The sequence below is a fragment of the Myiozetetes cayanensis genome, unplaced genomic scaffold (genome assembly GCF_022539395.1).
Source record: "Myiozetetes cayanensis isolate MyiCay16 unplaced genomic scaffold, myiCay2020 scf5-8, whole genome shotgun sequence".
NCBI classification, from domain to species: Eukaryota; Metazoa; Chordata; class Aves; order Passeriformes; family Tyrannidae; genus Myiozetetes; species Myiozetetes cayanensis.
The window spans coordinates 92,719,581-92,741,810 of NW_026087742.1; the positions used below are offsets into that span (position 1 = coordinate 92,719,581).

Sequence of the window (22,230 nt, forward strand, 5' to 3'; positions counted from 1 at the left end):
TATTGTAAAATAAAGGCAGTGTTTTGTGGGGCAGGTGTCCTGTTCTGGCACATCAGCCTACAGCACTCGCTCCTTCTTACCTTCCTTGCCTCTGGTTATTCTAATCTTAATCTTAAGAAACAGGAAAAAATGAATATAATGCAGTCATTTTTGTGAGGACAAAAAGAGACTCGAAAACACAAGCCCATTCTTCTGGCCATGCTAAATTTAAGAACAAAACCCTACTTAAATAACAACATACTTTTTTTTTCTAAAACAGTGCATGTTAAATAACAGGCTGAAGGAAATATGCAGGGATTAACTTCAAAACAGATGTTTACAATGAGTCAGTGATGTATTTTAATTACATTCCCAGATGCAATTAAAACAGACTTCTTCTGAATAGGGGATGTGTTCATAAAACTGATAACATTCTACACGATGCTGGCGGAGGAAGTATGAGCTGCAAGCATGCGTCCTCCAGCTGTGATCTCATCAGGTCTGAAAATCTAAGAAGGGTCACACCGGGTCACTTCTTGTAATGGGAGACCCAATGTTTTTCCAGGCATAACCATGTATTGCAAGGAGTAAAGCTGATTATTTCGTGGGTGGCACTTTTCCCTCCTGATCCTTACTGAGGCTGCACTGCAGCATGGGTTGATGTTGTTTTCAGATCCAATTCTCTTTTTGCATTGTATGATAAATACTCATTCTAATTAGTGTTAATTCTCATATTTCTCTGAATTTATAATATAATATAGTAAAATGCTATAATAATGTAGGATAAAAAATTGTGATTATATTTTCTTTATGCTGATATAGAGAAAGTTTGACTTCAAAAAACAAATTTGGTGGATCTATGTACACAAAAAAAGGATGTCAATAAAAGCAACAAATTTTTAAGGAGACGATACTTTAATAAAATTTATATATATATACCTTCATAATTTTATTTTCAGTATTAAACCCCCATTTCTCTTTAATGCTTTACTTTAAAATAAAAGGTATTTACCAAGTAAAAATGTTACTGTATTATTTAACTTTCCGGAGGAATATGTATTGATCTACGGGGGCTTTCCAAATTCATAATGGATTAGATATATTTTCTCTTAGTTTACCAGAAGTACTGAGATCGTAGTAGGCTGTGGAGCCCCCAGGTGTAAAAGGACTGGTGCCCAGCATTTGTGCTGAGATCTGGCTCTGGGGAGGTGCCATCCCTGACTGTTTCCAAATAATGGCTTAAAGGGGCTGTTGAAGGATCTCGTGTACATTGGTGGAATATTCACAATTTGGATACAAACATTTTGCGTCTTTTTGATTTGTTTCTAAGGGGCATGACAACAGTAAAAGCAATAGACCGCTGAGTTGCTTACTAGTTGCTTCATGACTATGAGGGGGGAAAGTAGGGAGCAGTCCAGATGCACTAAAATGCACAGAAATACTTTGGTAGCACAAAGTGGCAGTAGGATTTTGCTCGTGCCTCAGTTAATCTGCCTTCTCTCATGTTACCATATGTGCCTAAGCAGTTATTCCCCATGCTGACCAACCTTGCAGTCAGCATGGTACTGCTGATATCCTGGCTTGTTGCAATATGTTCTGTCACCCAGTTCAGACATTTAATTCTCAATTTCTCTTTTATTTTCAGGGTTGTTCCGGTTGTGGAAAATGTGACTGCAGTGGAGTAAAAGGGCAAAAGGTAAGTCAGCTGTCTCCATTTCCTTGCTTATTTCAACCACAGGGTGTGTAATCTACTGGGAGTCAGGCGAACCATTGCTTTTGGTGAAGACTTGCACTCCAGGGAGTGTTGCCAAGGCCCGTGCCCTTCAATGGGGTTCCCAAAAAGCAGCCAGCCTGATGACTGAGGCTGCAGAGGGAAGGAGGGGCCAGGGATGGGAAGCAGTCGATTGCCTTCACTGCAGGTTGAAGCTGCTAGCCCAGTGCTTGGCCATGCCTTCCTTCCTTCCTCCCCCATCGAGTGGGATGATAACCCATCACTCTCTCCTTTCCTAAGCCTTATCTCCAGTCTTTTCGGTGGGTAGCAGGCTTGACATCCTGAGCACCTCTGGAATCAAGGCAAGCAGCTCAGTTCAGAAATACTCCTCTCAGCATGCTGTGCTGAGACCTGGTGGCAGGCTGTCCTTATTCTAGACAGGCATTAAATGTAAAGAATCAGGATGAAAAACTATTCTAAGTCAAAACAAAGGTGGGGGGCAGATGATTGCTCTCCAGGAAGGCTGTGATGCATCATAATCAACGTAGCCTGACCAGGGTTAGCCCTGGGAGGCAATGACCTGTAATAGGAAGAAGGAGGTTAATAATCAACTTAAATACAGAAAAGTGTTGCAGGTCAAGAAAAAAAAAAAGGTCAATGAAAAAAAATAGTATTTAAACCTTTTTGTCAGAATCCTGCAAATGAGTTTTAAAGTTCCCATTCAGTTATCCAAGCTTTTTGTGTATGAAACAGAAAAGGCTCTTCAAAATCTTCTTTTAAAGCAGTAACAATGAAGAAAAATTATAGTGTATTTAAGCATTCCCTGAATTCCCCCTCTAAATTACCTACTTTTGTAAATATTACAGACATTCAATCACTCTCCTTATCTCTTCCAGTTTTGTTGTAGAGATTTTAATCTACAGAGTGTTCTGTTGTGCATGCACATGTGCTGTGAATCTAACATTATAAATGAGTGTAAACCAAAGTTTTGTCATCCTGTGATTGCTTTGGGTACATTTTTGAGGTAAGTTGTTTAGGTCACCAAAGGAATGCTTGGAAAAGGTGGGGAGGTTGTTTGTTTTTTGTTCTGGAGGTTGTTTTGTTCTTTGAAATAAATAGACAGCTGGTGTTCTACATTGTCTCAAATGCAATAGCTGCATATTTGTGGATGAGGAGTTTAAGAATGTTTGTTGTTGGCTTTTCTTTGGTGTTTTCCAGAACTAGGAATGTAAATTATTTAATGGGAGACCCAAGCTAGATCATTTTCTTTGTAACTGAACATAGATTAATCTGTGACACAGATAAAAAGTGTTGACGTTCAAAACATCTTTTAGATGGAGTCTCCTTTTTTTTAATGACCCATTAATAATATCTGTTTAATAGAAGTCAGCTATATATTAAAAACAAATACAGGAAAGATTTGGGAAAGCTTCAAAACTCTGAATTTATTCCTTGATATCTTGATCTTATTTTTCAGTAACAAGTACAAATGAGTCATTGTAGAATGAAAGAGACATGTTATAACTCTCTTGTTGAAAGACGTTAGTTTTCAGTTCATAGAACATGCCAGCATCTTGTAACAAGATCATTTTAAAAAATTATAGCTTGGGGAAATAAATAGCATTAAACCTTATGCTTCATTTATTTCCAGCTGCAGTCATGTCTGTTTACTAGAGCCTGTTGCTGATACTTTTCATTTCCAAAGTCCAGAGTCTCAAAATGTTCTCTATTTTAAAGAAATAGATGCTTGTCTAGTATGCTAGAATCCCAAACTACCTAACATTAACGTGGGCTATTTAAAAATGTAGAAGAGAGAAAAATATCCATAGTAAATTCCAAATCCCATGCAAACTTGTCCACCATGTCAATGTACTCTCTACTCTTCCTGATGGAGTCAAACTTCTTTGACTTTAAGCAGGAGGGTAGTGAAGTGTTGACATAATTTTAGACTGTGTAGGAAATGCAGTTATTGACCTTAGAGACATCAAGACAAGTGAATGAATAGTTATACCTATAAAACAATAGTCAAGAAAGGCATTTTAAGATATTTTGGAGTGCGTTTAACACGGAACTTGATTCAGATCAATGCTTGCTCATTATGTTAACACCCTGAGGCTTTTGACTGTGTACTTAGGATTTTGAAGAGAAAATCTTTTAGTTAAAAACATCTGCCCCCGCCCTTGTTTCAGCTTAGAGTAGTTTTTCATCCTGATTCTTCACATTTAATGACTGTCTAGAATAAGGACAGCCTGCCACCAGGTCCCAGACCTGAAGACAGAAGCCAGTGAGGGAAAGTAAGGGGAGCATCCTTCCTGCTTGCCTCTGTAATATTTCTAGGATTGGTCTTTCCAACCATTCTATTTGGATTTGAAACGTGTCTCTGCTGAGCATGGTTCCCATCAACACACACATCAGTAGCAGTACCTGTTACCTCAGAAATCTACGTGAATGTTGCTTTTTCAGAGGACACGTTAGAGAGACTGACCCTAGCCAAGATCCGGGCTAGGAGAAGGCTGCCAAGCCCAGCTCTTGTGGTACCCCAGGAGACCACATTAGAGAACATCTGCTCTCCATTTCTCACGTAGCCACTTGTGTGGGAAGCACATATCCACTCTGCCCTGCACCATCCACAGCCAACATGTTGCCTACACTGGAAGCCCTTTTGATCTGGCTTCCATGTCGTGCAAAAGTGCACAGACACTGAAGGGCCTTTTCCAATCCACCCACACTCTTCAGCAATCCACCCACACCAATTTACTGCCATGGGAGCTTCAGGAGCTGCGGAAGTGGGTGCTGAGTTTACCCTTTAATGCCTTAATTACTAACATCTGGAGAGATATTTCCTACCGTAGTGTGGGAAGAAGTTCCAGACCCTATAGTTTGGTGGGGTTTCATTAAAATTCATCTGGCCAAATAATCATATTAATGATTGCACCAGAAAAAGTGCTGAAAATGACATTTGACTGAAAGCTGTAAAGTGCCGAAGAAATACTACCCAACAGCATTTCAGACATGGAAGAGTAAATTACATTGGCATATTTTTTCTCTCACTTGAGAATATTTTCGTCAATATGATGGCCATATTTAGAGTACATTTAATATATTCTCTCATCAGACTGTTTCCATGAAAATTGCATCTCTATGCCAAACTCCTTTAACATGACTCATACTTTATCAAAGGCGTATAATTGACAAAGTCTAAGGGTTTTCATCCCGTTCAGAAAATTTCGGAAAGTGAGCATAATTGCAACAGATGGCCCTTATCCCATAAAGCCTTTATTATTACACTGAACATCAGGCTGTTGTTTTAAGCTATATAATGTCAAGTATCACATAATTGCCGAGCAGAAGGTGCAGAAATTTTAGAAAAGCGTAATATTGCTAAAATAATAAATAATACCTTACTGTTTTCTATTAGATTAGCCTAAAACATCTTCATTTGTTACCTCTTACACTTTTTATTTGGTTTTCAGCATAATAACTTGACTGTTCTCTTGAGCCTAGCTGAAGTGTGAGATCTGTTTAAACTGATTAGAGTTTTGAATGCTTGCCTACATTTTATTGAGCTATTCTGAAGTAGACTGAAGCTGTGTTTTCTCTTTTATGCCTACCTAGATTTTGAGAACAATTTCAAGCAGCTGTGGAGATAAGAAGTGCCTAGCCATTAGTGTGTGTAGAAAAAGCATGTTAAGCATTTCATTACCATTTAGAACAAAGACTGTACAGAGATGAGTAAAATTCTCCATGAACTGACTTTTTCCAAGAATGTTCATTCTCTCATTCATGACCATTTGCACTCCTTTCACTCTGTATCAGAAACATGTGTAAATGGAAGCAACACCGGAACCTTGCTGTAAGTCATACAAAATGATTAATCTTCTCAGACTTATCAGTTAGGACACATTGATGTATTAGTCTTCATTCTTTAGTATAAATATTTTACGATGATTTCACTGTCTCAGCATTACCCATTGAAAGTTGAAGTCACAAGAATATCAAACATGCTTTTGTCATTGAGCATGAAGTATTGCAAATTAAAAAAAATCTTTGCTGGGGTACTCTGAAAGAAAATAGAAAAGAAGAATAGAATTAATTCTAAATGAAATTGCTACTTTTGACCTTTTGTTTGGTTGGTTTTTTGTTTGAGAGATAAGAAAACTTGAGCAAATAATTTTATCTTGGCTTATTTTTATTTACCTAATTCTGAGACTGTATCTGTATTATTATATGTACATAAAAATTACTTCTCCATTTCCCCTGATCAGTGCATCATTCCTGTATGGATTGACCATGCCACACAAGTACACAAACTGGCTTTGCTTGAGGTATTTTGGGTCTGGAAGCCAGATAGCTCTGACTTAGACTGACAGTCAGTGGGGCATCTCTGGAGTTCCCTGTCAACAGCACCAGTGACCACTATTTTCTCTCCTGCACACTTCTACTGTCTTAAAAATCACTCATGGTTTTGTTGTCTTCAGGGGATTGTGCTTCTCGTGTGTAATGAAAAATTGACTGTTGCAGTGGACTGTGTCCCCATATGTTTTTTTTTTTAAGGTTTACCGGATTGGGAAGACCTTTGAGAGTTTTCCTGTCATCTTAAGTATCAAAAAGTAGAGCAAAAATATTTGTAATATTGATGATTTAACAAATATAAAACCTTTGTTGGAGAAGCCCCGGCAGTCAGTGGGAAGACCACTATTAAGTACTTCTGAGTTTCCTTGAAGATATAGCAGAGGGCAACAAATCAGCTCCTTTAGTGGAGCAAATCAATAATCACCAGATTTATGCTTTTCATAGTCAACTTTTATTAGACTTTTTTTTAAATCAAAATTGTTTTGTTAACGCTTTTCACTGACTCTACTTGGTTTTAGTAAGTACAGTTCAGTGTTTCTACTTAAGTGGCGGCTGTTGGAACTTACTTTATGTACAGCACCTGTTTATGCCTGAGTTGTAAAGAGTATGAGCTGAGGACACCAAGGAAACCACAGCTAAATAATATACCCAGGAGACAACCATAAGGTTGGCAAGAGAGGTGACAGGCAACATGGAAGGAAAAGGAAAGAATGGGTTTGCAGTCCTGAAAGGGGTAATAGATAATGTGAAATCATCTAATCGTTCCTGAAAGGGAAAAATCAGAAGACAGTAATAAAATAAGTGAAGATATTTATCAGCTGCAGATCTGATGTTCTACAGGGAAACTTGTGATTCATAAATATTTTTGAAAATCAGGACATTGTCACAATGTTTTTTTCAATTCTCCAGTGACAGTAGTATATTTTTGTTGATTTACCCTTCACTCAGAGAAAAATAATCCTTTTAATTCAAATCAGGGAAAAAGAACATTCATGTTTCATAAAGAGAGCTGCTATTCTTGAAAAGAACAAAATGTCAAATGACTAAATAATATTGAGTTCTACTGTTTCCTAACTGTCAGACCAAACTGCTAAGTGTCATCTGAAACCATCAGCTTTTCTTAGTTCAAAATAGTCATAGGAACCATTTGTCCCATTTGCCTCTGGCAAAATTTTCTATGATTTTTTTTTTTTTGTGCTCAGTACAGTGGGTATCTTTGATTAACACGAACAAGTGGATTACACTAGTAAGTTTATCTTTAGGGAAAGAGGGCTATAAAAGCAGATATCCCAATATCTTTCCTTGCAAAGGTGTTGGCATAATGAGCTCAGACATTTCTTCATGGAATAAGAGCAGCTCACAGGGTTTGATTTTACATTTGTACAACTGCTGTTAGTGTATGTCTTCATTATGGTGTCTCAAAGAATTACAGGGCCTTAGTTTGACCTGAAGTTTGTGAGCCTCCAATGAAGTCAGTAAAGATAAGAAAAGACATGTATAAGATCTCTACTTCTCTGAAATCTTCATGCTCAGGAATTGGAGCCACCCAGTGCCTGTGCAATACCCATGCATAGCTTGGAATCTTCCCAAATTTAAAATTATTTCCATGCAAGCAGAGTCACGCCTTCAGTATCTACCAACTACATAGTGGTTACATTTTAGATAAGTACAACACCTGAGAAAAGGCTGCAGAACAGTAAGTTAATTGAGTTATAGATAACACACCAAAGAAAATTGAATTAGATTATGAAAAAAAATTAGTTTTCATTAATAGATAAAATTCTCTCCTATACAGTCTATAACAACAGAAATAAAGCAAAATTAAGGTAACACCAAGGGAAAAGAAACTTCTGCCTCAAAAATCATAGTTCTATGCCTTAGAATATTTAAGGTGACTAGAATGGCAAAAGCTACCCATAAATTTTGTAGCTATTAAAGAAAGCATGTGACAACCTCCACTGAAGTTCAGCTGGAACATTTTAAATATATTGATATGCCAACAAAAATAATTCTCACCAAGGCTTGTGTCAAAGGTCAGTGTGCAGTGTACTGAGTTGAGTGAGTGAGCACAGTCACTAACATCAAATGGGGTGTCCTCTCACTCTTTTCTCACTGACTGTAAACAGCTGCAACAAAAGCATTTCATGGCTAGCTAGCAGAATACTAAAAGCCTTGAGGGGTTTGGTAGGTTTGCTCATCTACCAAGCAAAGAGTGAAAGGTGATGCAGAACTGTAAAACAAATGGGTTTAAGTGATGGTGATGGAGGGGAGAGGCTCTAGTACAGAGTGGCAGTCTAAAATGCCCTCTGGCTCCAGCGGCAGGAGATAGGAGAAAGGGAGGAATATCAAAGGCTTGCACAGTGGAGCAGTGATCAGAGAAGCCAGTGCTGTCTCCATCTGTATGCAGCATTTTTAACTGGATTTGTGAGTTAAGGGTGTGATTGCAGAACCTCAACTCAAACTTCCTTTCTGTCTGAAAGTATGGAGATAGAAGCTGGAAATCCAGTTAGGACATATTCAGCCTTGTGAAACTCCTACAAAGGGATCTCTTTAGGAAGTTCTGGGTATTAAATGCAATAAATTTATATCAGTGCCAAGGCATGAGAACTGTGTGGCAGTTTCCCTCAGCAAAAAAAAGGGAAAAGATAGTAATTATGAAAGTGTAACTCTAGAGTATAAGTTTTAGATAGCAGAACTGCCCTTGCCCCCTGCCTCTCACTGGGCTCCATCAACTTTCAAGAAGAGCGGGAGAGATTGGGACCCGAGGGAAAGGCTGTGCCGTGGGGCTGGCATGTACTACGACCCTGGCTGTGTCACTTCCCCGCAGGGTCCTCTGGGTGGCAGTCATACATCGCGGATTTCATTTATTCTTTATTCTGACAAACTGACAAGCCACTTTCACCTGACCTTGTCCTTTTTTTTCTGTGGTTTTTTTTTTTTTTTTTTCTGAATGGCTGGTTTGTTTGTTTGTTTGTTGGTTTTTGTTTTGGTTTGGTTTTTTGTTTGTTTGTTTGTTTGTTTTTGTCAGGAAGAGAAACTTAAAGCCACCAGCTAAGCAACAGACCAAATTCTGGTTGGCATTCACTGACAACAATACTGATATCCTGTACAGTGTCAAAATAAGGAAGACACTTGTTTTCATTATTATTAATGATTATTGCATCTTTGTTAGCTTCAATGATTTAGGCTGAGCAACCCTGGAGGTACTGCAAAAATGTATATTCTAGTGTCTTTTTTACAATGGATTTGGTTGAGTCAAGAGACATTAGAGATTAAAGTAAAGAAGTGGTGATTTATACTTTTGAGGCACAATGTTATCTGCCTTGTGCTATTTGCATGATTAAAAGTCACAAGCCAGAATATTTCCTCTAGCTTTTGTGGAAATGTATTTTACTCCTATGGAACTTTCAAACTTCTTTAAACTTCAGAAATGCCATTTCCAACCTAACCCAAAAAAGCATCGAGACTAGCACTGTCTCAAATAGTATTGTCCGTCATGTACCCTCTAAGATATGAGCTACTTCATTATGAGAACTTTATTGCAGTCTGTACTGTCTAGGACCAGCTGCCCATGTTTTTACTATTTATGGAAGAGACTATTTTCTGTAAATATGTCCATGACAAACCTTTGGCAAGAGAATAAAACTTGCATGTAACGTCACATTTCATTCCAGGTCTAGGATCTGAACAAAAATAAATTAAAAAACCCTGAAAAGTTCAAGACCCTTTTTTTTTCCTGCTGTTTCATCTTTATATGTAGCCTTTAAACAATGCCAAATGCAAACAAATGCTAAATAATTTTCATTAATGAAGAAGGAAGGGTGTGGAGCATTTTTACCCCTTATATTATTGGACCTTCAGCCCTGGAAGTGATTTAACACAATGTGCAATAAAACAAAGGAAGAGTTACTCAGACCTAATGTATTCAACAGATGATTAGAAGGGGTGGGAAATATAGCACCCTTTTGATTCAACCTGTCTCCAGGTGATAGAATTTCCTTTATTTTTTTTTTCTTTTTACAGTGCAAAAACATTCGTCCTTCGAATGTCCTCTTCCCTCATGGTTCTTTGGGGTTCTTCTAACTGAGAGGAAGAGGCTCCTTGAACTATGTCTGATAAAAGATAAAAAATGAAAAAAAAATTGGAGAACCTCATGTGTACTATTATAAAAGGATTTGTGTTACTTCTTCCTGAAATATCATGAGCTCTGTGTTGTTCTGTTGTTTCGTTTTGTTTTGTTTTTTTTCCCAAAATCAGGGAAAATTTAAAGACAATGAACCACATACTTTGGTGTTAAACTGCCAGGCTTTGGTGTTAAACTGCCTGCTTTGAGGAGGCAAACTTCCACAGTTGAAAACAGTTTACTTGCTGTCTATTGGCTTCTGCTCTCTGGTTTTGCATTCCTGTCCGTCATATACCAAGCCCACAACTATGCTATGAACAAATATGTTCCCACTGAGCATCCTAGCTCAGTGGATCCCTAACATTTATCTGCTCTGCAGGGAAATATCACACAAAACATATATCAACCAAAGACACACGAATGTAAGGAAATATTGAGAGCTTAAAAGGTCCAATGCGCAGGCTGGAGGGTGTAAAGACCTTCCCCGGATCTTCACTCGCGAAGACTGGCCATTATTATTATTATAAGGTAAGAGTGTACATTGCTCAAGAAGCCCTAAGAAGTGACATTTTGGCAGCTGCATTGAAAAAGGGGACGACCACATTTGGAAAATGAGGAATAACTATGGGGTGAGCAAGAAGAGGAATTACATGAGAAGACTTGTTAAATTGTGTAGGGAGGGGCTGTTACAGCTGGTTTAACTGAAATTGTACAATGCTGATAGGCAACCAATTGCCTGACACCAGTTAAATGGAGGCTGTGTTGGTAGCCATGGTTGGCTTTTGAATGTTAATTTTACTTCACTCAGGTTATTTTATTTCTTATTCAGCTTCAGAATTTCTTTTAGACACACTATATATCCACCCACTTGAACACCAACTAAGCACATAGATACTGATATGTAGGGAAAAGGATGGTCAAAGATTGTTATTTCTATTTTTGTACCCCTGGGAAGCACTTAGCAGCTTCCTGAGGAATGTTCTGTGCAGCCATGAGGTGCCACAGAAATATGCTTTCGGTCTAAGCATTCTTTTGTATTTAGGAGGCAGAGGCCCAGGCTCAGTCCCTGAACCTTAAACTTGAATAACCTTCTAACTAAATGTTTATACCAACAGTGGAGGTTTATACCCCCACTGTTGGAGGTTTGGGCTCCTCTTGTGTCAAGCTGCATGGGTTCCCTGGTGTTGTGAATTCATGATGCTTCAGAAAGGGTATTTTCATAGTAGGAAGAATAATTCTGTCAGGGATTGAAAAACCATAGCTGAGATGCTATCATTTGGTGGTCAGGGTGCAGTTTCTGCCTCTTTGTATATGAACCTGTATGGCACTGATAAGTAGGTGCTTTTCAGTGTTCCCCCCTCAAAATGCAGCCTGAAAGCTCACTTAAGTGTGGGACTGAAGGAGTCAAATTGGTGAAAATCACTGGGGAGGGAGCAAAGGGAGAAGGAGATGGCAGAACAAGCAAGAGAGCTCATGAGTAGAGAGTGCTCTTCCCCAGCAGCTGTTGGGGTGGCTTGTGCATGACATGGAGCAGCCATGGTAGTGCTTGAAGTTGTGCAGGGGACTCATCCTGCCCACACCCAGCCTGACTGTGGAGCTGTGCAGGTGATGTGAAACTGTCATGGCTGTTCCTTTTGTTAGTCCTGCCAGAAATGCTGAACTCATGTTTCCATGTGAGTGAGCTCTTTCAGATGCTTCCTGGCAGTGCAAGAATCCAGATTTTGCTGACTCTCCCCCCTCTCCCCCCTAGACCGCTCTTCCATTCTACATACTGTCAGGAACTCAGCCCCAAAACTTCTGGGTGAGCCAAGATCTTTACAGAGCTCCTACACAGATTCTTTGCATGTCTTTGGAGTTATGTTTCTGTAATTAATTACTCGTTACTTGTGTGGCTGCAGAGTTGTATAGCTATAGTACAGACAGATTCTGCTGAAGAATGTGCAGTGGGAATTTTGTAATGTTAAACATCCTCAGTGCATTTGAGGACACATGTCCTGTGAGCATATAGCAATAATTCTGTTTGACTGATATCTACTTCACACATTCAATAAAATACTGAAAATGGTAAGTGCAGCTGAGGACAAACAGATGATATTTATTGTACATGTTTATTTTATTCCTGAAATATATTCAGGGCCGGTGCTCCCTCTAGTGGTTGAACAGACTCTTTTAACAAAGAATTGGATATTCCCCATCTCTCTGTCTTCACTAATGTAACACTGAGTCAATTACAATTCTCTTACACATGTTTAAAAGAGTGTGGAGAGAAACACTGTGACTTGAGAGTGTTGCTCAGATCACACAGTAGTGTTTCCCACCATGCAGTGTAATTACTGGTCTAACACCCTGGAGCCAATTCACTTGAGTAACATGAGCTGAAGGAACCAATACAGAGCCTACATTCACCTCTCATGTGGCTTGGGATAGTCTGGGTAGAAACCATGAAGTGCATTGCAAGGCTGTTGTCCATTGCTGAGGTCACACTGCAACATCAAAGTGTGATGAATGTTTTGAATGGCAGGTTTTCTTGTTAGCAGTCAGGCACTATTTCTCTCTATTTGGAAACTGCATTCTCAGTTTTTGTCTTGAAACTGTTACATTTCTTTGCCAAACATGGCCTTGATGGAATTTCTGTTCAATGAATGTTAACTTTTGGGAACAGGAAAGCATTCGTGATAGGAATTCTGAGCTTGTAGCATGTTGGAGTCGGCAGCAACACTGGTCTAAAGACAGCCCTCCGGTAAGGCCAAGGGTTTGTTGGCTCCCAGCTCAGTTTCCCTTGCAGCAAAGGCACAGCTGGGAAGCTGTGGTGGATGAACTCCAGCAAACCCCACTGCGCTGGTGTGAGAAACTGCTCTCACTGCCTTTCCATCCTGTGTCCTGCATTGCTGTGTCCTCCTCGCCTTGGTTTTGGCAACTGCCTGACCACCTGATGAGCTCCTCAGCTCACAGAGGCCAGAGCAAGCTCACTTGCTAAAAAAAAGTGAGTAAATTTAGTGAGCTGAACTGGAGCGGTGGAGCCTGAGGGAGTCATACCAGCTGGTGTAAAGAAGGGTGAGGTGTCACCATCCCTTTAAAAGAAGGAGAAGAAAAGCCACCTTTGCTGGGTAAATCAACTTAGCTGCCTTGTGACATCTTTCCCCAAGACTGAGTTTTATGCCTTTTCAGCTGAAGGGCAGACATGTGTCTGTCCTGCTGTCTCAGCTGCAGGGTGATCACTGGCAGAAGCAAATGTTAGGGAATGAAACATTCAGATGGCTTTGGGAAGATCTGCACATTGTTATTGACCATGTGCCTGTGTCTCTGGAGAGGGTGAGAACATACTTTTACAGACCTAGACACCCTGTGAGCCTGCACTTCTGGAAGCAGTTGATTTATATCCATGTTACCAGTCTCTCAAGACTAAAATCTCCCAGTCCAGCAGTCCCTAGACAAAGTAAAAGGGGAAATAATTTATAATGGGGTGGTGATTATTTCCTCCCCCTCAGCACTTGATGTATTACAGCTGAATCTTCTGAAACTACTTACTTCATGTGATTCTCTTGCTTAGCAGTCCACATTTGTTCTATGTGTCAAACAGCATTTAATGGTTAATTTGGAAGGGTAGGTGCCAGAGAAAATATCAGCCCATGCAGTTAAGCTCTTAACAGGTTCGCATCTGTTTATAAGTCCATTCAATTTTAATTTTAACTGCCTAGTGCAAAGGCATTTCACAAAAGCTGAACTAACAGAGGCATCTTGCTTATTAAATGAGCGCAGTGGTGACTGAGCACTTACTATCTTTTTACGTAGCACCTCCACATTTTCAGCAGCTGAGTGTCAGAATATTCATTTTTGTGAGCTGAGTAATGAATTCTCCTTTGTGCTTTCTGACAGATTGCATTGAATCAGCAGAGGTACAGATGACTTGGTTACATCTGTTTTAGCTTTTGAGTCTCATGAATTGATTTGTAAGAAGCAGAAGCTCTTTCAGTGTTACTTGCCAAGACTTTGCAGCTGTGAATGTTGGAACTTGAACAATACATAGCCCTTGCAGTTTGAGTCTTATGCTCTTCATGCAGCACAGCCACAAACCTCAGTGCTGAGCGAAAAATAAGTGGGGTGGCAGTGGTGACCTGGTGCTTGCCAATTTATGTAGGGTGTGTGCGGTATAAATGTAGGACAAACATTAGCTGTTGTGCTGCTTGGCTGGAACATTGAGTGAAGACAGGAACCAGGCAGACAAACTGGGAAAGGATGCTGCTCAAGTATTTCCATGCAATGCAAGGCATCTTCAGGACATGCTTATGTCTGTACTGCACAGCATAATGAGTGACAGGTTCATCAGAGCCTGAACTTCCAATTAAGCCAGTTTTGGTAGGAAAGCAGTAGTACAAATGTTGCTACCTCAGTGATCTCTGGGGTCTTATCTACTCAGTGACATTAGGAGACACTGCATTCACATGACTTTACAGCTTCTAAATGGTAGGTTTTGTACTCTCTTGTTCAGTTTAGATACTCTGAAACTGATGGAATTTTACTGTCATTTAGCATAGTATCAATGGAATTTTACTGTCATTTAGCGTATTATCACTGATGCCAAAAAATATCTTATGGTGGAAGTTTGTGCTAACTCAAGCAGGAGTATTGAAATAAGACCTTTGTTCATTAGTGCTGCTTCTTTCCCCTCAAGTTTTGGCACCACTAGTTTTCTAAGGCTGTTGTACAGATAGCAGACTGATATCTGGACTAAAGAAAGGGACTGGAACTCAGGAGACTTCCCTATATGTATTATTGTGTCTTGATGGAATAGCTTGTCCTAATTCTCTGAGTTTCCATGGGTGGCATAGAGGAGTTAAGTCCCATGAACTGTGCAGCCTGAAACTGCAGAAATCTGGGCTTCCTACTCAATACTTACTTTGTACTATTTGTCCTGAACTTACTTTGGAGTAAAGTCAAATGGGAAGGCAGAGTAGAGGGACAGGTGTTCATAGTGTGTAAGTCTGTGAGTAAACAGCCAAAGTGGCAGGTTGCATGCAGGGAGCTCTCCAACATGAAGTCACCTTTATGTTTCTTTACTTCCCTCTAGCAAATCACAGACAAACTCAGTTCCAGTATGAGAAACCACGAACCTGCAGTATTTGGGATGGTACAGCCCTCCACATGCTCGAGAGCTACGCTTTCCAGGCCTTGGAACATCCAGTAACTTGACTGGATATCCAGAAGTTCTGGACAAATAGCCAGTTGTTTTTCTTGTTGGCCTAACAGTTCAAGTCAGGAAAATAAAATGTTTCTAGAGAAACCTGGATTTATCTTACCTTGAAGTGACTTGTTATGGTCTCTGCTCTGCTCCTCCAGATACATTTTACCTCTCAAGGCAGCCTGGGAGGCTGAAGACAGTCTTGAGAGAATTGACCGTAGGTGCCCTGGAAACTCAAGTTTTTATTTGTTTTAAGTGTTTAGTTAACCTCCTTGGCAAGCTGAAACAGTCATTATTACCTTAGTGAGTGATTTACAGGCATGTTAAGGCCTTTTTACAGTGCCAGAACGATCTTAAGGGAGCTTTAGACTAAGTGAAAATCTGATCTGTAAACCTCAGTTTCATCTTTTCTTAAGACCAGAGGAAAAACTATTTCCCTGTGTTGCAGGGTGCAGTGGTTCAAAGTGTGGTGAAATCCTCAGATGGACAGAACTTCTGAGTGCAGAAAGTATCAATCATTTTACACATGATCTGAGTCACATATGTTACACATGACTCATATTTCTCTGTCAAAGTAATCTTGTTTTCTTCTCATTTGCACATATTGTACTTTCCTTCAGCAACGAAAGACCCTGTTGTATGTATTTGAGTGTCTTCTCCCTCCTTAGCACACCTCCCAGCAGGTCATGAGAGCAAGTGCCCAGGGTTCAGTGTGAAATCCTGGTCTGAAGTGATATAACAACTGATTTTGTGGAAACAGCTTTGTGCTGGCAGTGCCAGTTAGCTAGCCAAAGTATGGGTTTATGTACCTGATTAATTTATTTAACTTTACAGATATCTTTCAGATTGTTTATTTATTCAGAGACCTGGATCATGATACATTCTTCCTTAAAATATATTTCAAAACGATTTTTGTTACTTTAGAACCTGGACTTTGTGTCTCTTGCAGCTGACCTCGTAACATATTTCTCCAGCTGTTCTGATGTTTGCTTCGTTTTGCTGTGTCTTCTGGTCTGTCACACTGCTTCAGATTTGTAAACCTTATTCTCAAACCACGACAAAGAATACTGGGTAGTAAATAGAGGAGACCATGCCATTTCAGCACTTCAAGGAAAAACTGATTGTTTGCCTCAGAAAGTACCTTTATCATTGAAAAGTTTATTTTTGTGGGAGGAAGGAGACGAGAAACAGCAGGCTGATTTCTTCTGGCAGGAATTTTTTGTAAACAAGTGTTATTTTGATTTCACTTTCTCATGCACTTATCATCTCAGTTATAGTTTTCTGCCATCCTTCCTCCTTGGCCCTGCTCTTCTTACCCATCAATAATGTCTTTTCTCCTTTGTCTCTTCATTTTAACAAAATCCTGGACAAGGGACTAAAACCCAACATCAACCCATTGACTCCGCAAATCTTCCAGTTCCTCTCATCTTCTGACAGTGTAATTAGCACCATGTCTGTTGGTCATCACTCAGTTTCCTCTGCCTGCATGTCATAACTTTTCCTTTGCAAGATGCCTGTTACACTTCCTTGACAAATGAGCTCTCCAAGACTCAGATGTTGATCTTCTTGTGTGTGCTGAATCCTCAGCTGACCTCTCCAAGTAGCCAGCATATTGCTATGAATCTTTGTCCTGAGCAAACAGGAGAAAAGTGTCTTGTTAATCACCATCTTAAAATCAAATACTAAATTGTTTGTTAGTTACAAAGAGCAATCTCGTCTCTCACTGTTTTGCTGAAAATCCTTAAATCTTTGTATAACTTCCTTTTGTGTATTTTGAACCTTGTTGCTATCCTTTGAAAATTGGTGTGTTTTGAGTTTCTAAAACAGAAGCCATGTTTTTTAGTGTGTTTTCCAAACTTACAGAACTTTTCCTTTTTGCAGTTGCACACTAACATTTTATTCATCCAATATTCCTACAGTTTTTGACAATATGAAGTGTTTCTCCCTGTTTCACATCCCACCCTTAAAGGACAACACTGGTTACTTCCTATGAGGAACATGTGGCTTTTGATTTGCTTGATTTGCTGTTTCCAGGAGGTGACATGCATATTTTTCCCCCTTCTCCTTATGTGCAGATTTTGCAGCCTTTATTCAGACAGTGTTCCTCCACTGAGAGTCCATATATAGTGAACATATTATAACTGCAATATTGATCTAGAGTATGGATGAATTTTCTGCCTCTAAGTTTATCTGATTTAAATACATTTGGAGTTCTAGGCAGATGGACAGCACAGGAAACGCAGATGTCCCATACAACATTAAAGGAGAATCCAAAGAATGACACATACAGTCTGGATGTTCAGCTTCTTGGGAGGATCCTGTATCTCTGAGAACCCTGTCTCTGAACCACCCTGAAATTCAAGTCTAAGTGACAAGCCTGGTCTCCAAAATCTGCTGTTATGAATGGTGTATAAGAAGAGTGGTGTTCACCATTCATACAGTAGTGACTGAACAGTAATTTTTGTGGTTTTCAGGAATTTAATTGCTGATTTGGAGTTTTAGATTTTCTACTGGGATTTAGCAATATCTCTGTAGGAGTGCAGGTAGGTTTTATTAGAGGGAAAATGACCTTCCTGATCCCAGGAGTATAAGTGTGCTGTGAATACTGCCATCCAGAGTGGCCAAAAAAAGCTTTCATTGACATTCAAAGAGTGCTTTTCTGTTATGCCACACTCAGTCCCTGCCAATCTATTATTGAACCAGAAATATTTCTTTATTTACAATAATCCTTCTTTCAAGTACAAACATGAACTGTTTGCTGTCACATGTATCTTCTTACCATCTCACAGGGTTTTTGAGCACAGAAATAGGGGATATGTGAGTGGCTTGAAGAAGCACCTTCAGTTGTATAGTTACTAATAAGTTTTCTGCTTCCACAGGGAGAAAGAGGCTTGCCGGGACTACAGGGTGTGATTGGGTTTCCTGGAATGCAAGGACCTGAAGGTCCCCCTGGGCCACCAGGGCTTAAGGTAAGAACTTAAGCTTTTGTATTTGAAACACTCAAATTTCCCTAAATTGTTGTCCCAAAAAAAGACAAAGCTATCTATTTTCCTTTGCAGGGTGATACTGGAGAACCGGGACTGCCAGGAACAAAGGGAACAAGAGTGAGTTCTAGCTTACTTGTTTGCAATTCTGATGTCTTTCAGTTGTTTTATATGTGAACTCTCCATGGCTACTTTCAAGTACAAGAGGGAATTAGTCTCTTCTTTGAGTTAATCAATGACATCTCCTTGTTCTGCACAATAATGTCAAAGTTCCCACTTTTACCTTTGAAGTTCTGCATTGGGCAGCCAGTACTTTTATATATTTGCATTTGTACCTGATACCACTGCATCAAAAGCACTGGTTTTAATATGTCTTTGATATCTTCTTGACATACCTTTTTCCAGCTTCAGTATGAATCAACCTTATTTCCTCTTGCAAAATTCTCCTTTATGTTTGCCATCTAACCTCCTTGCAGCACTCCAGCAGTGAAGCTGACACACTCATAAGTACATATGTGTTAAAAGTGTGCACAAGGTGCAGAGCCAAATTCAAGCCAGGAACAAAGATCTCTTGATGTTTCTAGAAGAGGCTCTGAATATTTTTGTGATCTTCCTGTTGTCACTTTTGTTTAATGCGGTGCTTATATAGCACTTATTTTAGCATATGATATTAGCCAGGGCCATGAGTTTTGGGGGTTTGTGAGGTGCCAAGCTCATTCTGAGAATTTTCAGGTCTCATCATGACAAAAGAGGATTCAAATAACTTGGCCAGTAATAATGATGCATACATTTTCAGCTCTACCCTCTTGTTTACAGATTTTCAGAATACTGTCTCGGTTTTGTTCTCTATCTACCTGCAGTTGCTGCAGCACACAGAATTTACTGAACCAACTGCAGTTTCTGAGCTATTGAAGAGACAGTATTCTGCTAGATCAAGAAATCATTATTTCAGCCCATGGTGTTCATGATACCCTGGGGTATCCTGAGTGTCAGCGTAAACTGGCATCTTCTGGCAAAAGCGTTTGTGTGCTACAGTGCAAGTAACCTGTATAACAATTACAGAATTTTGGAAGAGGCAAAATCTGAGCACAGGATTCCCATGCATCTTTTCTGCTTCATAATACATGTATTAGGAAATGCTGCATGAATAAGTAAGAGGATAGGATGAAAGTGATTTGTCAAGTTAAACTCCTGATGTACTGCACTGAAAAGCTGTTCAAGGAGAAAGAGTTATCTGAGCCTGGTGGGTTTTTTTGATAATAAGGATGAATTGATACACTGATGAGGCGTATGAAAGAGAACATCTTTACAGTGCGTTAACATCATCTCCTGCTATGTCTACGTTAAATTTCATTTTGGGAACAATGTTTGTGAGAAGACAACACCTCTGCATTCCTTTCAACCTGTGCATAAGGCTCTGATCCGGTTCCTACTACCTAAAAAGTTAAAGAAATATAAAAAGTTTGTTTCAATTAGTGATTACTAAGGTGACATGTCTGAGAGGTTTTGAAGATTTTATAAAGAAAGTTTAAATACTGCTTGTTTTTGACTGTTATCACTGGAGATGCAACTTCGGCTGCAGCTTGTCCTTGCTGTTTGTGGATTTGCCATTTCAGTCTATGTTTTTCTCAATTGCAGGGCCCCCCAGGAGTGTCGGGCTTTCCAGGAAACCCAGGCCTTCCCGTACGTATGAAGTATAGGTATTTTTATAAAGAACTAATTGTATTAATCGAAGTATTGATCGTGACATCTGACCTGGATTATGACGGATATTGTCAATTTCTTTACTTTCTTTTCATTTAGGGCATTCCTGGACAAGATGGCCCTCCTGGTCCACCTGGAATTCCAGGATGTAATGGCACAAAGGTGAAATTTACATATGTTTATAACAACATCTCTGTGTTGAAATAAAAACATCTCTCATGCATATGTTCCCTAAAAACCTGATTTCTCTGTTTCCTCTTAGGGTGAAAGAGGTCCAGTAGGTCCCCCAGGTTTACCAGGACTGACTGGGAGTATAGTAAGTAGATTCTTTTCTACTTTATTCACTTTTTTCAACCCTGATTCTAGAAATTCAAATATAACTATATGAAATGATACAGAGTGTAAGATGTAAAATATGCACCGAGGAGTAATGACATCAAATACGTCTTTTTTTTCACAGGGACCCCCAGGACCTCCTGGAATGAAGGTATGTTCCAATGCGCAGGCTGGAAGGTGTAAAGACCTTCCCCGAATCTTCGCTCTTGAAGACTGGCCATTATTATATCGTACTTCTAACAATAAGAATTTGGGTGAAGTCTACACCCTCTAAGACCAGCAGTTCCTTACTTAAGGACTGAAAAATTGTACTGACGTGTTTCACTTTGTACCCTGTTCTGCAACCCCACCGAATAAAGACAGTGGTGTGATCTCCAGTTGATAACAATTGAACATATGTGTTGCTCCATGCACGTCTTGTATTATTAAATGGATTACAACAGAAAAAAGGTAGTACATATCATTAATTATGTATAAACAATGTGGTGCCCCCCAATTGAGTAGAAAGATTTAGATAGGTTTTATGATTAAAACATTTGGTTTTGTGTTGACATTTGATTTATCTACGTAGTTTCACGTAGATAATATTTGTGAAAGAAGGTCATATACCCCACAGTATGAAAAGCTTCCAGCACATACTAAACAGTTTTCATAAAGAAAAAAAAATTCAGACTAACTAACTAGTTATTGAGTGTATTTTGTGAGCTGGAGAATGAAGCACTGAATGTCAACAGAGAACTTTTGCTCTTTAAAATTAACAGATGTTATTTGGAACTGTAAGCTAAATATAAGTTGAAATGTAATCTTGGATTTTTTATGACATGACAACCCATGTTATATCCTACTCTTACATGGGAAGAATTGACTTAGTCTGTAAACACTAAAGTACTACTGGAATGTTCCTAGGTGTGTATGCGTAGGTACACAAGTCCTGAAGTAAAACCACTTGCAATAATCCAACTTTGTACAAAAAAAGCAGGAAAAATGGGATCTTTTACTATCAAAAAAGAGACATAAAGAGTGGATAACGATCAGAATAATTTTCTAAAGTAAGACTAAGTATATTCCTTTTCTTTAGAAAATTACTTTAATGTCAAAATTAAGTGTAAGCCTGAAGGTCTCAGCCTGGGAAAGAGATTGTGAGGTTACCACTTCTCTCAGCAGCCAGGTCAGATGCTGCAGTTGTATGGTGACACTGTATTAGTGATAGATTTGGCAGAAAAATCATTCTACCTACCTATTATGATATAGGAAATGAAAGTAGGAAGGAAGATTTTGTACTGGAATCTCTTCAAGTGGGTTTAAAGCATGTTTGACAATTAAGGCTTTAACTTGTAATATGTCTTGCTATGTGTCAGCTGAATTAAAAGTAAGGTGATTTTTTTAAAGTCAGCTTTCCAAATGATTCAAGACATTTGAATTGGTGTTCAAGTATTCTTTTTCTTTTCTTATTATAGGGAGATCCAGGTGAAGTGATTGGTCTTCTACCCTCTGGTGTGCTAAAAGGTGATAAAGGGTTTCCTGGCCAACCTGGACTACCTGTAAGTCTAAATTATGTTTGAATAGTAGTGAGTTTCAATTAGAATTAAATCAGTATCATGAAATTATGAAATAAATATCACTTTTTTATGATAGCATTTGAATTTTTCATAGGGTCCACCCGGAACTTCAGGGTTTCAGGGACCAATGGGGCCACAAGGTCCTCCAGGAGAGCCAGTAAGTTTCCTCTCATGGTGATTTGCACTTTACTTATAGAACTTTATTGTAGGAATGTTCTAGAAGGTGTGTGTAGCAGGTCTTGGTTGGGAATTGGGAGAGATGGCCTGTGGTTCCAGGCCTGTGGTTTAGCCTCCAGAACTCT

General features: G+C 39.2%; 1 protein-coding gene across 1 annotated transcript in view; it reads left to right on the plus strand.

Moving 5' to 3' along the window:
- The window catches only part of COL4A1 (collagen type IV alpha 1 chain), a 122,766-nt gene that overhangs the window by 48,951 nt on the left and 51,585 nt on the right, over positions 1-22,230 (plus strand). The window contains exons 2-10 of the mRNA XM_050333212.1: positions 1,625-1,675; positions 18,225-18,314; positions 18,405-18,449; positions 19,968-20,012; positions 20,133-20,195; positions 20,296-20,349; positions 20,494-20,520; positions 21,827-21,910; positions 22,023-22,085. Coding sequence (XP_050189169.1) covers positions 1,625-1,675; positions 18,225-18,314; positions 18,405-18,449; positions 19,968-20,012; positions 20,133-20,195; positions 20,296-20,349; positions 20,494-20,520; positions 21,827-21,910; positions 22,023-22,085 — 522 coding nt within the window. The remainder of the gene's footprint in view (positions 1-1,624; positions 1,676-18,224; positions 18,315-18,404; positions 18,450-19,967; positions 20,013-20,132; positions 20,196-20,295; positions 20,350-20,493; positions 20,521-21,826; positions 21,911-22,022; positions 22,086-22,230) is intronic.